This window comes from Oncorhynchus mykiss, chromosome 13, assembly GCF_013265735.2.
Source record: "Oncorhynchus mykiss isolate Arlee chromosome 13, USDA_OmykA_1.1, whole genome shotgun sequence".
In the NCBI taxonomy this organism is placed as follows: domain Eukaryota; kingdom Metazoa; phylum Chordata; class Actinopteri; order Salmoniformes; family Salmonidae; genus Oncorhynchus; species Oncorhynchus mykiss.
The window spans coordinates 44,944,011-44,960,183 of record NC_048577.1 but is presented as its reverse complement, the minus strand read 5'-3'; the positions used below and the strand labels follow the sequence as shown (position 1 = coordinate 44,960,183).

The 16,173-nt window shown below is 43.7% G+C and overlaps 2 protein-coding genes across 5 annotated transcripts; one reads left to right on the top strand and one right to left on the bottom strand.

Moving 5' to 3' along the window:
• Positions 1-523: 523 nt before the first annotated feature.
• On the top strand, positions 524-4,610 carry LOC110486524 (galactose-3-O-sulfotransferase 2-like). Its single transcript, XM_021558191.2, has 3 exons — positions 524-1,946; positions 2,234-2,551; positions 2,749-4,610. Exons 1-3 carry the CDS (start codon positions 1,828-1,830, stop codon positions 3,656-3,658), a joined length of 1,347 nt encoding a protein of 448 aa, XP_021413866.1. The 5' UTR covers positions 524-1,827; the 3' UTR covers positions 3,659-4,610.
• Positions 4,184-15,735, bottom strand: LOC110486523 (cysteine protease ATG4D). 4 transcript variants are annotated; one of them, XM_036941244.1, is made up of 11 exons: positions 15,578-15,733; positions 13,753-13,992; positions 7,815-7,898; positions 7,438-7,611; positions 6,947-7,223; positions 6,777-6,844; positions 6,535-6,683; positions 6,349-6,427; positions 6,185-6,261; positions 5,799-5,918; positions 4,184-5,281 (listed from the first exon to the last, which is right to left on the bottom strand). In XM_036941244.1, exons 2-11 carry the CDS (start codon positions 13,937-13,939, stop codon positions 5,096-5,098), a joined length of 1,401 nt encoding a protein of 466 aa, XP_036797139.1. In that variant the 5' UTR covers positions 13,940-13,992; positions 15,578-15,733; the 3' UTR covers positions 4,184-5,095. The 4 variants fall into 4 exon arrangements, with proteins under 4 accessions (XP_036797139.1, XP_036797138.1, XP_036797141.1 ...); XM_036941243.1 differs by having other exon boundaries at positions 15,568-15,728; XM_036941246.1 differs by lacking the exon at positions 13,753-13,992 and having other exon boundaries at positions 15,568-15,735.
• Positions 15,736-16,173: the final 438 nt, after the last annotated feature.

The window sequence follows — 16,173 nt, the reverse complement described above, 5'->3', positions numbered from 1 at the left end:
CACTGAAATTTACAGTTGATTTGTCAGAGGACAAACCATTTACAGAGACAAACGGATATCTTTCCAACAGATAAGATCTAAACCAGGCCAGAACTTGTCCATGTAGACCAATTTGGGTTTCCAATCTCTCCAAAAGAATGTGGTGATTGATGGTATCAAAAGCAGCACTAAGATCTAGGAGCACGAGGACAGATGCAAAGCCTCGGTCTGATGCCATTAAAAGGTAATTTACCACCTTCACAAGTGCAGTCTCAGTGCCATGATGGGGTCTAAAACCAGACTGAAGCATTTCGTATACATTGTTTGTTTTCGGGAAGGCAGTGAGTTGCTGCACAACAGCCTTTTCTAACATTTTTGAGAGGAATGGAAGATTCGATATAGGCCGATAGTTTTTTATATTTTCTGGGTCAAGGTTTGGCTTTTTCAAGAGAGGCTTTATTACTGCCACTTTTAGTGAGTTTGGTACACATCCGGTGGATAGAGAGCCGTTTATTATGTTCAACATAGGAGGGCCAAGCACAGGAAGCAGCTCTTTCAGTAGTTTAGTTGGAATAGGGTCCAGTATGCAGCTTGAATGTTATGACCACACCTCATCAATATAAATATTATGGGGAGACCTATATTTTTGTCAACGCACATACTTGGATAATAATGACAAAACCAACATCTCTAGTAATACCCGTCCGAATAGGGCTATAACATGTAAAAGAATAGGCTTATCAGCATCGAGTGCGCAGTATCATCGCATGGGATCTGTGGAGGCTGCACACAGCAGAAATATCACGGAAATATTATAGATGTTACTTCTTACATCACCTTCTATATTCAAACAAAATAGTCCTTTAATATGCAACTGGGGGACATCATGCTCTTGCCAGTCCTCTGAAACGCAAATATAACCTTTCTAGTAGGACGCAACAATGAGGTGTATGTGTGTGTGCATCCCATTCAGCGTGTTTTTGGAGTTGAGCAAGATTCGACTTCAATCACAGGAGTCGGAGTCGACTCCAAAAATCCTGAAGTCGCGCACCACTGGAACCGCGTTCAGCAGGACCATTTTTTAAAAATTGTTTTATTTTATTTAACCTTTATTTAACTAGGCAAGTCAGTTAAGAACAAATTCTTATTTACAATGACGGCCTACCAAAAGGTAAAGGTAAATTGCACAGAGACTACAATACATCATATACAAAGCAGCTACAACTGTCAGTAAGAGTGTCCATGATTGAGTCTTTGAATGAAGAGATTGAGATAAAACTGTCCAGTTTGAGTGTTTGTTGTAGCTTGTTCCAGTCAAGATTTTGGCCAATGTTCAGATAGAAATGTATTATGCAGAACAAACACAGCTATCTCTTTAGGTGGTTTTACTGTTCTTTGTGTTGGGGAATTTTCTGTTCTTATTTATTTTCATTATATCTAATTTATTGTATTTATTTATTTTCCTTAATGTCCTTGTTTCTCATCCAATTTAGCTTTTAGTATTTGGCATTCCTAAAATACAAAACCAGTGATTGCTACTCTTATCATGTGAATAAGGACTTTAGCCTTGTCATATTGCAGTTGCATCTTATGACTGTTTACAGCAGCAAAGCTTGAGAATAGACAGTCTCAAATCTTATACTAGCCAAAAACTCAATCACAACTTCTTGGCTGGAGAGTTGCTGGCTGCGTGACGTCTCGCTGAGCCAGCTTAGAGGGTGAGGTCAGGTCTCAGTTTCTTTAAGCTCCGGAACCCAGTCTCACCTTCAAAGTCCCAGAGTCTATTTACCATGCTAGGAGGGAAGAAGGTTCCAGAGGAAAGTGTTTCGGGTGGGCCACAGAAAGGAGATGACCCTCCGCTGGTTGTCCACCCAACTTTGGAGACACCGTGTGATGGGTCTCCTGCTAGCTTTGTGTGTCACCTTGTTACTCATGCTCCTGGCTACTCAGTCATTGCAGCATCCAAGGTAAGGGACAGTCTGTCTCTCTCTTTCTCCCCACACCATTATGCACTGTCTGTAGCTGTAGGTGGTGGTAAAACTAATAGATTTAGCTCAGTGGTTATTGTGAATGTACCAGAAAAATTCTACATATACTTGTGTAAATGCGTTACGGATTAAAAAAGATTTTACATACAGAATTGATTACCGAGGAGTTTTTTGTCATGGCATACAGCTAAGCTGCATAAGTCCTGTTGAGACTTTGTTTACCTAGACGTATGATGAAATCCTCTGTCTCTTTCCTTTTTCGAAAGCCACTATGCAGGGCACAAGGGCCATAAGGTGGAGGAGAGGGGAGCACTTTCCGACAATGCTCTTCCAAACTACCCCGTCCCATCCCACACTGCCCCTAACAGGAGGAAGGCGGTTCAGACAACCAATCTGCAGCATCAAAGAGACCCCAATGGGTACACCTTTATGAGGACAAGGAGGAGCCCTCCACCTGTAGCTTTCCTCAAAACACACAAGACTGGAAGCAGCACTGTTCAGAATCTGATGTTCCGCCTTGGGGAGAAGGAGAACCTCACTTTCGCCTTCCCCTATTACGCATACCAGTTCAGCTACCCAGATAGGTATGGGCACGACCACTATCTCCTGTAAGATACGGTTACCTCTATTCATCTGATGAGTAGATATGTTCTATTGCAATGTTCAGATTATCAAATTTACTGTCAGGTCTCTGGTACATTTGGAGCCCCTCCATTTGGTGGATATTAACTGCAGATAACTTTCACTGCTTTAACGTGCTTAACCTTCCTTATGGCTCCAGGTTCCGAGCAGACTTTGTAGATGAGCTGCCACCGGGTTCCTCTCAGTTCGACATGCTCTGCAGCCACATGCGGCTGGACCTGGGACAGCTGAAACAGGTGATGCCCAGGAACACCATCTATATCACCCTGCTGCGTGATCCTCTACAGACCTTTGAGTCCGTTTTCAGCTACTACACTTCCACTGTACCCGCCTTCACTCTAGCCAAAAAGGCAGCTGACACAGCTAACAGGAAGTCCGCCCTCTCGGTCTTCCTGGAGGCCCCAGAGTCCTACTGGGACCCTACAGAACCTGGGAATGGCCTAGCCAGGAACCCTATGAGCTTTGACCTGGGCCTCAGCAGCCAAGAGTGGAACGCATCCTGGCCCATGGAGCTGACTCAGCTGGAGGAGGCCTTCCAGCTGGTGATGATCGCTGAGCACTTTGATGAGTCTCTGGTTCTCCTCGGGGCTCTGCTGCAGCTGGAGCCTGAGGAGCTGGCCTATGTGCACCTGAACGTCCGCGCCCCATCGGACATCACCCCGCTGGAGGATGACACCAAGGCCAGGCTCTGGGCCTGGAACAGTCTGGACGTGCTGCTCTACAACTTATTTCTGCAGGTGTTCTGGGAGAAAGCTGAGCAGTATGGCCTGGGGAGACTGAAAAGGGAGGTGGCCCTACTGAGGGCCTCCACACAGAGACTCAGACAGAAGTGTGTGGCCAGAGAAGGAGTCCCCCCTGGTGAGCTGGAGGACCTGGTCAGGCCCTGGCAGACCGACACAGTCACCATCCTGGGATACAAGGTACGAGGGAACCTGACTCTGCAGGAAGAGGGGCTCTGTGTGCGACTAGTGCTGCCTGAGCTACAGTACCACTCTCACCTGTATTTCCAGCAGTATGGCCATGACATGAGGTCCATACCTACAGACTAATGTGCAGCACTTTCCCTTTTAGATACTACACCACTCAGAATTTCTGCTTTTGATGTACTTTTCCAATAAACCAAAAATACTAACATTGTTAGGTCTCTTTCCAAATGTATTTTTATTTTTTAAATGTGGACCTTCTTGTTAAAGTACTATAACGACCTTAATTCAACTCCTAGCGACCTAATCAAGAGATGTTAGCCTCTTGGAAAAGCTAAGAGGCATAGTTACGCCACTTCCTGTCGGATTATGGCTGATCTTTTTACTAGAAGATCAAGGAAATTATTTTAGCTATAATCATAAATTCAGTAAATTATTGGGATTTTTTGGGTGGGGAGAAACCCCTCTTCAGTTATCAAACAAATGTATTTATAAAGCCCTTTTTACATCAGCAGGTCACAAAGTGCTATACAGAAACCCTACCTAAAACCCAAAATAACAAGCAATGTAGTAGCACTGTAAGGTATCCTTTAAACATATAATTCAAATTTGTATGGCCTAAACTAAAATCAGTCTGATGAAGTTGAGTGATTTTATTTATTTTTTACTGAGCTTTTATTGAATGCATTGTGCCACTCATTTTCCATGTAAAAAAATATTCATCCCAAAAACAACAGGGCAAATGCAACCCCATATTGCCCAGAATGTTGGCTGATAGCAATTTAAAAAATATTATTTTATACTCTCCCCACTCAACCACAAAACCAACATCTCTAAGACAAATTGATTCCTTCACCGGTTCCATGTGCACATCACAAGGTCTAAGGAATCCAATTTCCTAATCCATTCACAGAGCAGACATCCTGTCACATGACGTCAAACAGCAGCTCAGAGTCTAATGCTGGACAAAGTAGTTCAACAAAAGGTTGTAGTGGAGAGGACTATGGGATGAGCAGCCTATCTACACAATGATGAAATGGGGTCAGTTAGTGTCTTTCAGCCAGGCATAGAGTCACCCATGACTTCATGTAGAATAGTAAACAACCAAGTTGAAGGCAGGTTATTTAACGTAAGAACCTCAAAACCATACTAATATCAAAACCTTAAATTAAAATCAATTATACAAAAACCTTCATTTAAAAACATTGTTAAATTCATAAACACGTCCCCTTAAAACAAATAATTAGCCCAAACAAATAAATACACAAGAATAGTGTCATTGGCCTGTTCTATTCAGCAACACCTCACCCAGCCTGGTTATTGCCTGTGGAGGTTGGGGATAAAGGCTAATGCTGGAGCATGTGTCCCGTCAGTAGCTGCCACTGATAAAGCTCAGTTCAGTAACCGTGTGTATGAGTTGGTATGTGAATTATGTTCCCTGCTGGCCACATTCAGTCAGTCTGTTCACAGCACCCTTAGCGGAGTTGCCAACAACCGGATGTTCCAGTTCAGGGATACAGCTAATTCAACCTAGCTTAGAACTTTTATACCTGCTACGTTAATTCACAATAACACAAACTCATCCATGCTGTTGCTGTTATTGGTCCTTCTCAGCCTCGCCTTGTCCTTGGTCAGGATGTGGGTGATAGAGTTTGGGGGTGCATCGCTCTCATCCTCCTGCCCCCCATCCTGTCCCTGACCCTCTGCAATGGTGAAGATGGGGTACTTTTCTGTTGATGATGAGAGAGCCTGGGGAAGAGAAAGAGATGAATGAGAGAACCAACTCTAGGAGCCCTTATATTTCCCGTCATCTCGATTTAACCATTAACCAATGACTGTATTACAACATACTGTAAAAGCAATAATGTACTTGGCTCCTTGCGACTAAAACATCTGCATCAGTTATACAGCACACTATTCATATATGTATATTTGATCTCAAGAGTAAACAGCATCTTGGCCAGGGTTCAAATCCATAGCCAGCCTATTCCCCTGACATGGACACCACAAATAAAATCAAGTTGGTCACATTCACAGGATACAGGGTATAAACGGTACAGTGAAATGCTTACTTGCAAGCTTTCCTCAACAGTGCAATATCCATTTATAAAAAGAATACACAATAAGTAATACAAAGTAGTAACAAAACCTTTTTAATGTTTAGAATTATGTTTGGAAATATATACACAAAAATAATATACAGTACAGCTTAGATAAATAATAAATAGTAGCAGCAATAGTGCCTGTGTGTGTGTGCCCCACATACCGTGCTAACAGCTGAGCACAGTAACTCAAATTCCTTCTGGCTCTTGGCATAAAAGCCTATAGTGCAGCTGGGATCCATGCGACTGAAGGAGATCTTCCTGGGACACTTACAGTGAAACGACTGCAGGGGGAGTGGAGAGGAGAAGGCCCCATTAAGGCGAGAGATGGTGGCGTCAGGGTAGCCCAGTTTCTAGACCGAGTTTTTATCACGAAAGCGTGGCCAACAGGCACAGACAGGTTGGTAAATAAGTGGCTTAGTGTTACACTGCTAGACCGAGATGCAATCTTGGCCTAGGACCTGGTCTAGAGTCATGGATATAGAATAATGTATAGGGTTTGCAAACAACACAGACAGCCAAAACAGGAAGAGAGCGCCCCTTCCATTACCTTTAAGGGGAAGTTATCCTGTGTAATATCCACTGTGGACTGGCTGTAGTGGGGGTCCAAGCACAACAGCTGTTCATCTAGCACAGGAGACATGAGCATGGTCAGTGTGAGGGTACAAGGACTGTAAAAATTACAGAATGACAACAGGAAGACCATACACCTACCTTGGTACCCAACGAAGAACAGAGAGTGCTTGGGTTTGCCACCAATGATTCCAATGCAGCATTCTAACCTCAGGAGATTCTATGGAAAGAAAAACACAAGAATGGTTTACCAATCTCTCACTGTGTTCTGTGGTTGTCAGTGTCTGTGTGCATGTCTCTAGCATGTTACTCTGACTTGACACATACTTTGACACATTTGATGTAGGTGGTGTTGAGGACTTCTCCTCCCAGGCGCACAGGGACCAGGATGATGACAGACTTCCAGGCTGGACTGGGTCCTGTGGAGCCCTCAGATAGAGGTCTCTCACACAGCCTCACCACATCATCTATGTACACTATACAGGGACCACATAATGATACAACCTATTACTATGGTCTGATGGGCACCCTGCCAAATAGTGAGAATGAAATAACAAGGGAACACTCACCAGTGCAGTCCTGTGCTACATACACTGTCAGATTGGACACCTCTGCTGATGCTGCGTCAACAGCCTTACTAAAACAAACAGACAGCCCACATCACTAAGGGAAGATGTATTGTATGGAATGCAGATGGCTGGGGGGGGGGGGGGGGCAGGTTTAGCTTCTAAGTTCTCACCGAAGAATGTGTGCTACGATGGAGGGGCCGTACCAGTCCCCTGCCTTCTTCCCTGAGCTTGTGCCCTGTTCCACCAGCTGATGCAGCCCGAACGGGGCGATGGGATGGTCCCCAAACCAGGACACCACCCGTCTGTGAGTAACTTCAGTCCGGCTCTCCAGGAAGGACTCTATGCTCTTCCTCCTTCCCTTCTTAGTCACCTCTGGACCCAAGGAGCGAGACTCCTGTACCTCCATGTCATCTTTGGACACATGGTTGGCAGAGAGCCAGGTCCAGCCTGGCAACAATAGAGAGACAAGGGACAAGGCTAAGTAGTGATAAACTGTAGTAGTGTGTTACTCAGGAGATACTTTGAGATGCTGCTGGAAACATGTACCTGTATGTATGTATGTATGTACCTGTATGTATGCATGTATGTATGTATGCATGTATGTATGTATGTATGTACCTGTATGTATGACCCACGTGCACAAGTGCGTTTTTTATTTTACCTGGCGGCAGCAGGTGTAGCAGCAGCCCCTGTGCCAGGAGCATCTGTCCACTGCGCAGCATGCAGCCCCACCCACTGTCTGTGGTCAGAGAGGAACCATCCAGCTGTGGGAAGCCCCGCCTGTACGTCAGCCACAGCAGAGTGGCAAAGGCCCGGCGAAAGCACTCCCTCTCCACTGACAAAATAAAGGACAGACACTGTCCTTGAATATATAACATTTTCTCAAATCCAGTTACATACCAGTTAGGTGTGGGTCTTTAATTGAAGGTCCCCAAGAACACATTCTTAAATGGAAGAAGTTTGGAACAACCAAGACTCTTCCTAGAGCTGGCCTCCCAGCAAACTGAGCAGTTACCCAACCAACAGAACATCTCTCACCTCCTTGACTGAGCAGATAAGACTGTCCAAGCATGGTCAGAGGAGAGGTCTTGCTGAAGCGGGCCTTTGACTTGAACGACCAGACTGGATGGGCAAAGGAAAGCAAACTATAAAATGACAAACAATAACTTGCCCAAGCCTCCCCCATTTCTCCTTCACCCAAATCCAGATAGCTGATGTTCTGAAAGAGCTGCAAAATCTGGACCCCTACAAACCAGCCGGGATAGACCATCTGGACCCTCTAAGATTATCTGCTGAAATTGTTGCAACCCCTATTACTAGCCTGTTCAACCTCTCTTTCGTATCGTCTGAGATTCCCATAGATTGGAAAGCTGCCATGGTCATCCCCCTCTACAAAGGGGGATACACTCTAGACCCAAATTGCTACAGACCTATATCTATCCTAACATGCCTTTCTAAGGTCTTTGAAAGCCAAGTCAACAAACAGATTACCGACCATTTCTAAACCCACTTTACCTTCTCCGCTATGCAATCTGGTTTCAGAGCTGGTCATGGGTGCACCTCAGCCACACTCAAGGTCCTAAATGACATCATAACCGCCATCAATAAGAGACATTACTGTACAGCCGTATTCATCGACCTGGCTAAGGCTTTCGACTCTGTCAATCACAACATTCTTATTGGCAGACTCAACAGCCTTGGTTTCTCAAATTATTGCCTCACCTGGTTCACCAACTATTTCTCTGATAGAGTTCAGTGTGTCAAATCAGAGGGCCTGTTGTCCGGACCTCTGGCAGTCTATGGGGGTGCCACAGGGTTCAATTCTCGGGCCGACTCTTCTCTGTATACATCAATGATGTTGCTCTTTCTGCTGGTGATTCTTTGATCCACCTCTTACGCAGACGACACCATTCTGTATACCTCTGGCCCTACTTTGGACACTGTGTTAACTAACTTCCAGACAAGCTTCAATGCCATACAACTCTCTTTCCGTGGCCTCCAACTGCTCTTAAATGCATGCACTTCAAACAATCGCTGCCCGCACCCGCCCACCCGTCCAGCACCACTACTCTGGATGGTTCTGACTTAGAATATGTGGAAACTACAAATACCTAGATGTCTGGTTAAACTGTAAACTCTCCTTCCAGACTCACATTAAACCAAATCCAATCTAAATCTAGAATCAGCTTCCTATTTCGCAACAAAGCATCCTTCACTCATGCTGCCAAACATACCCTCGTAAAACTGACCATCCTACCGATCCTCGATATTTACAAAATAGCCTCCAACACTCTACTCAACAAATTGGATGCAGTCTATCACAGTGCCATCCATTTTGTCACCAAAGCCCCATATAGTGCCCACCACTGCGACCTGTATGCTCTCGTTGGCTGGCCCTCATTTCATACTCGTCGCCAAACCCACTGGCTCCAGGTCATCTACAAGTCTCTGCTAGGTAAAGCCCTGCCTTATCTCAGCTCACTGGTCACCATAGCAGCACCCGCTCCAGCAGGTATATCTCACTGGTCACCCACAAAGCCAATTCTTCCTTTGGCCGCCTCTCCTTCCAGTTCTCTGCTGCCAATGACTGGAACGAACTGCAAAAATCACTAAAGCTGGAGACTCATATCTCCCTCACTAGCTTTAAGCACCAGCTGTCAGAGCAGCTCACATATCACTGCACTTGTATATAGCCCATTTGTAATTAGCCATCCAACTACCTCAGCCCCATACTGTATTTATTTATTTTAGAGGTCGACCGATAAATCGGAATGGCCGGTAATTTGACGACAATGTAAATTTTTTCTACACCTTTATTTCATCTTTATTTAACTAGGCAAGTCAGTTAAGACATTCTTATTTTCAATGACGGCCTAGGAACAGTGGGTTAACTGCCTTGTTCAGGGGCAGAATGACAGATTTTGTCAGCTCAGGGATTCAATCTTGCAACCTTATGGTTAACTAGTCCAACGCTCTAACCACCTGCCTCACGAGGAGCCCGCCTGTTACGCGAATGCAGTAAGAAGCCAAGGTAAGTTGCTAGCTAGCATTAAACTTAATCATAATCACCAGTTATAACTACACATGGTTGATGATAGTTTATCTAGCGTGTCCTGCATTGCATATAATCGATGCAGTGACTGTCGTTGCTCCAACGTGTACCTAACCATAAACACCAATGCCTTTCTTAAAATCAATACACAGAAGTATATATTTTTTAAACCTGCATATTTAGCTAAAATAAATCTAGGTTAGCAGGCAATATTAACCAGGTGAAATTGTGTCACTTCTCTTGCGTTCATTACACACAGAGTCAGGGTATATACAACAGTTTGGGCCGCTTGGCTCATTCCAAACTAATTTGCCAGAATTGTACGTATTTATGACATAACGTTGAAGGTTGTGCAATGTAACAGGAATATTTAGACTGATGGATGCCACCCGTTAGATAAAATACGGAACGGTTCCGTATTTCATTGAAAGAATAAACGTCTCGTTTGAGTTGATAGTTTTTCGGATTCGATCATATTAATGACCTAAGGCTCGCATTTCTGTGTGTTATGTTATAATTAAGTCTATGATTTGATAGAGCAGACTGACTGAGTGAGAGGCACCAGCAGACTCATAAGCATGCATTCAAACAGCACTTTCGTGCATTTTGCCAGCAGCTCTGCTGTTTATGACTTCAAGCCTATCAACTCCTGAGATTAGGCTGGTGTAACGATGTGATGTGAAATGGCTAGCTAGTTAGCAGGGTGCGCACTAATAGCGTTTCAAACGTCACTCACTCTGCGACTTGGGAGTAGTTGTTCCCCTTGCTCTGCAAGGGCCACGGCTTTTGTGGAGCAATGGGTAACGCTGCTACGAGGGTGGTTGTTGTCGGTGTTCCTGGTTCGAGCCCAGGTAGGAGCGAGGAGAGGTACGGAAGCTATACGGTTACACTGGCATACTAAAGTGCCTAAAAGAACACCCAATAGTCAAAGGTATATGAAATACAAATGGCAGAGAGAGAAATATTCCTATAATAACTACAACCTAAAACTTCTTACCTGGGAATATTGAAGACTGGAACCACCAGAAAGGAACCACCAGCTTTCATATGTTCTCATTTTCTGAGCAAGTAACTTAAACGTTAGCTTTCTTACATGGCACATATTGCACTTTTGCTTTCTTCTCCAACACTTTGTTTTTGCATTATTTAAACCAAATTGAACATGTTTCATTATTTATTTGAGGCTAAATTGATTTTATTGATGTACACTGCACAAAAAAATAAAGGGAACACTTAAACAACACAATGTAACTCCAAGTCAATCACACTTCTGTGAAATCAAACTGTCCACTTAGGAAGCAACACTGATTGACAATAAATTTCACATGCTGTTATGCAAATGGCATAGACAACAGGTGGAAATTATAGGCATTTAGCAAGACACCCCCAATAAAGGAGTGGTTCTGCAGGTGGTGACCACAGACCACTTCTCAGTTCCTATGCTTCCTGGCTCATGTTTTGGTCACTTTTGAATGCTGGCGGTGCTTTCACTCAGGTGGTAGCATGAGACGGAGTCTACAACCACACAAGTGGCTCAGGTAGTGCAGCTCATCCAGGATGGCACATCAATGCGAGCTGTGGCAAGAAGGTTTGCTGTGTCTGTCAGCGGTGTCCAGAGCATGGAGGCGCTACCAGGAGACAGGCCAGTACATCAGGAGACGTGGAGGAGGCCGTAGGAGGGCAACAACCCAGCAGCAGGACCGCTACCTCCGCCTTTGTGCAAGGAGGAGCACTGCTAGAGCCCTGCAAAATGACCTCCAACAGGCCACAAATGTGCATGTGTCTGCTCAAACGGTCAGAAACAGACTCCCTGAGGGTGGTATTTATTTTTTTATTTTACCTTTATTTAACCAGGTAGGCAAGTTGAGAACAAGTTCTCATTTACAATTGCGACCTGGCCAAGATAAAGCAAAGCAGTTCGACAGATACAACAACACAGAGTTACACATGGAGTAAAACAAACATACAGTCAATAATAAAGTATAAACAAGTCTATATACAATGTGAGCAAATGAGGTGAGAAGGGAGGTAAAGGCAAAAAAGGCCTTGGTGGCAAGGTAAATACAATATAGCAAGTAAAACACTGGAATGGTAGTTTTGCAATGGAAGAATGTGCAAAGTAGAAATAAAAATAATGGGGTGCAAAGGAGCAAAATAAATAAATAAATTAAATACAGTTGGGAAAGAGGTAGTTGATAGGGCTAAATTATAGGTGGGCTATGTACAGGTGCAGTAATCTGTGAGCTGCTCTGACAGTTGGTGCTTAAAGCTAGTGAGGGAGATAAGTGTTTCCAGTTTCAGAGATTTTTGTAGTTCGTTCCAGTCATTGGCAGCAGAGAACTGGAAAGAGAGGCGGCCAAAGAAAGAATTGGTTTTGGGGGTGACTAGAGAGATATATCTGCTGGAGCGTGTGCTACAGGTGGGAGATGCTATGGTGACCAGCGAGCTGAGATAAGGGGGGACTTTACCTAGCAGGGTCTTGTAGATGACATGGAGCCAGTGGGTTTGGCGACGAGTATGAAGCGAGTATGAGGGCCCGACATCCACAGGTGGGGGTTGTGCTTACAGCCCAACACTGTGCAGGACGTTTGGCATTTGCCAGAGAACACCAAGATTGGCAAATTCGCCACTGGCGCCCTGTGCTCTTCACAGATGAAAGCAGGTTCACACTGAGCACATGTGACAGACGTGACAGAGTCTGGAGATGCCCTGGAGAACGTTCTGCTGCCTGCAACATCCTCCAGCATGACCGGTTTGGCGGTGGGTCAGTCATGGTGTGGCATTTCTTTGGGGGCCGCACAGCCCTCCATGTGCTCGCCAGAGGTAGCCTGACTGCCATTAGGTACCGAGATGAGATCCTCAGACCCCTTGTGAAACCATATGCTGGTGCGGTTGGCCCTGGGTTCCTCCTAAAGCAAGACAATGCTAGACCTCATGTGGCTGGAGTGTGTCAGCAGTTCCTGCAAGAGGAAGGCATTGATGCTATGGACTGGCCCGCCCATTCCCCAGACCTGAATCCAATTGAGCACATCTGGGACATCATGTCTCGCTCCATCCACCAACGCCACATTGCACCACAGACTGTCCAGGAGTTGGCGGATGCTTTAGTCCAGGTCTGGGAGGAGATCCCTCAGGAGACCATCCTCCACCTCATCAGGAGCATGCCCAGGTGTTGTAGGGAGGTCATACAGGCACGTGGAGGCCACACACACTGAGACTAATTTTGACTTGTTTTAAGGACATTACATCAAAGTTGGATCAGCCTGTAGTGTGGTTTTCCACTTTAATTTTGAGTGTGACTCCAAATCCAGACCTCCATGGGTTGATAAATTTGATTTCCATTGATAATTTGTGTGTGATTTTGTTGTCAGCACATTCAACTATGTAAAGAAAAAAGTATTTAATAAGAATATTCCATTAATTCAGATCTAGGATGTGTTATTTTAGTGTTCCCTTTATTTTTTTTAACAGTATATTATATTAAGTTAAAATAAGTATTCATTCAGTATTGTTGTAATTGTCATTATTACAAATACTTTTTTAAATAAAATCGGCATTGAAAAAAATCATAATCGATCGAACTCTAATTTATTTATCTTGCTCCTTTGCACCCCCAGTATCTCTACTTGCACATTCATCTTCTGCACATTCTACCATTCCAGTGTTTAATTGCTATATTGTAATTACTTTGCCACCATGGCCTATGTATTGCCTTTTACTTTTTCTACTGTATTATTGATTAAATGTTTGTTTATTCCATGTGTTACTCTGTGTTGTTGTATGTGTCAAACTGCTTCTCTTTATCTTGGGCAGGTCTCAGTTGCAAATGAGAACTTGTTCTCAACTGGCCTACCTGGTAAAATAAAAAAATGCACCTTTAAAGTGACTGGTCACTTAGGTCAAAACGGTTTTAGGCACACATACCATATTTGACATTGTTCCATGCTGACACCAGCTTGGACTTGAGTCTGCCTCTCTCCTCAGGTTCCTCTGGGTCATCCTGGCTTCCATCAGAGCCCTGAGTTCCCAGAGACATGGTGGAAAGGTGGAACCAATCGTCTGGAGGGTCACCCTCAGGGCTCTGGCCCTCACAGGGAGAACTGGGGTTCATGACTACTGGGCTTGTCCAACTGTCTGGAGGTCGTTTCCTAATGCCATATCAACCTGAGAGTGGACACAGCATTGAGTATTCAGCCAAGAAGAAACCTTGATTACCATCAGGGGCAAAGCTCAGATGTAAGCTGAGAGATATTGACTGCACAGATCATAGTAGTAGCTTATACGAAGTATTCTCTCCAGGAAGTAGCTACAAACGTAAGTTAAACTGCATGACATGTTAATAATTTCCCTCAGTGAGTTAGACTGAGGGCATGTGACAAGCTTGTGATGACAGTAAGAATTTCAGACATGTATGGGTTTCTTTCAAATAGATGGACTATAATAAATGTTGCTAGAAGATACCAACCCTACCGTTAGGCTTGTTTACACTGAGCTCCACTGGGGTCGAAACACAATCATGATTAAATTAAGACAATGGGAAGCCAGCATGAGGGTCGGAATATAAATCTCAATGTATGGATGGGATATGTATTATTACTAACGTATGCTAGCTAGCAGTAGCCATTTTCGAATGGCAGTGTCAGCCAATCAGCTCCTTTGTTGTTCAATGCGACTTGCCATTCCATAACGACTGCTGTGGTTATAATCCTGATTGCATTCCGACCCCAGTGCAGCTCAGTTTAAACAATCGTTATGGTAGGGTCAGTATCTTCTGGCAAATAATTGTGGAGCAGCACTTTCTTTTCAGCAGACACTGAAAATGCAGTTACTCACACAGTAGAGCTCCATCTGCCTTCGCATGTAGCAAGTATCCAACTGTTTAATATACATTGAAATATTTTATATCTGGCTAGTCTACAGTGCATTCGAAAATTATTCAGACCCCTTGACTTTTTCCACATTGTTACGTTACAGCCTTATTTTAAACTAGATTAAATAGTCCGTCCCCCCTCAATCTAAACACAATACCCCATAACGGCAAACCAAAAACAGGTTTAGACATTTTGGCAAATGTATATATACAGTGGGGCAAAAAAGTATTTAGTCAGCCACCAATTGTGCAAGTTCTCCCACTTAAAAAAGATGAGGCCTGTAATTGTCATCATAGGTACACTTCAACTATGACAGACAAAATGAGAAAAAAAAAATCCAGAAAATCACATTGAAGGATTTTTAATGAAATTATTTGCAAATTATGGTGGAAAATAAGTATTGCCCGGGCAATACACGTTGTGTTATAAGTCAGCACCTGAATTGTTTAACGTAAGTAATACAATTCGTGTTGACAACCAGCTAACATTACAGTGACACGACTAGGGTTGAGGTAACTACATGTCTCAACATTACAGATGAATCGTCAACATGTTTTTCCAACACAATGCCAATGGCAAGCACGTAGGCATTCATTTGTCACTGACGAGCTTCTTGCTGGCTGAATGTGTTCTAACGTTGCATTGTAAAAATATAGCTAACAAAAATATTGTATATTGCTTTCAAATCTTAAGCTAACTCAATGTAGGGAAACTCGCTAGTGAGTGAGCTAATAGGTAATTGACAACGGGTTAACGATATCTAGCTATCCAACGACGTCCATGTCTTTATTATATTCTGTAAACAAGCTAACATTAGCTGTTCTTCTCTCCTGAGCTCTTTATAGTTGGTTATAATTTGTCCTCTTACCTTTACTTACATATGTCATCTTGTATGTTTCACTAACAAACTACTGCCAACGAAATAATCGTCTGAATTAGAGATGACTTTCAAGAACAAGTTATTCCATCATTAGCTAGCGGCCTAACTTCCTGTTTGTCGACTTGGCAATCGGTATCGTGATTGGTCAATAAATGACCAACGTTTCATTTATCCCCATTGATTTACTCCCTCCACAGCGGCGTGTTCAGCTTGACGCAACGTTTTGGAACGTTCATGTATATGCTACGTAAAACAAACATGCCTCTCTGGCGTATAGATTGCTCTACTCCTGAAATGTCTGTCTGCATGTTTGGACAAAGTTTTGCTGAACGTGGCCCTGTTGATATCCATTTAGAAGTTGTCTGTCAAAGTTATGTCTCACAACAAGAACACAAACAGGCACATGGTAATTTAAGGATTATCTTGAAGGATTTTATTACTCTATAGGCTTTTTTTGCATTGGTTTCATAACAGTGCCTAGGGAATAAAATGACATGGACAACAATGAAATGAGAGAAGTGTCATAAAAAAGTCAAAACTCTCAAATAAGTCAACATGGACAGAGGCCATGGTGTATTGCAACTCTCTTATGGA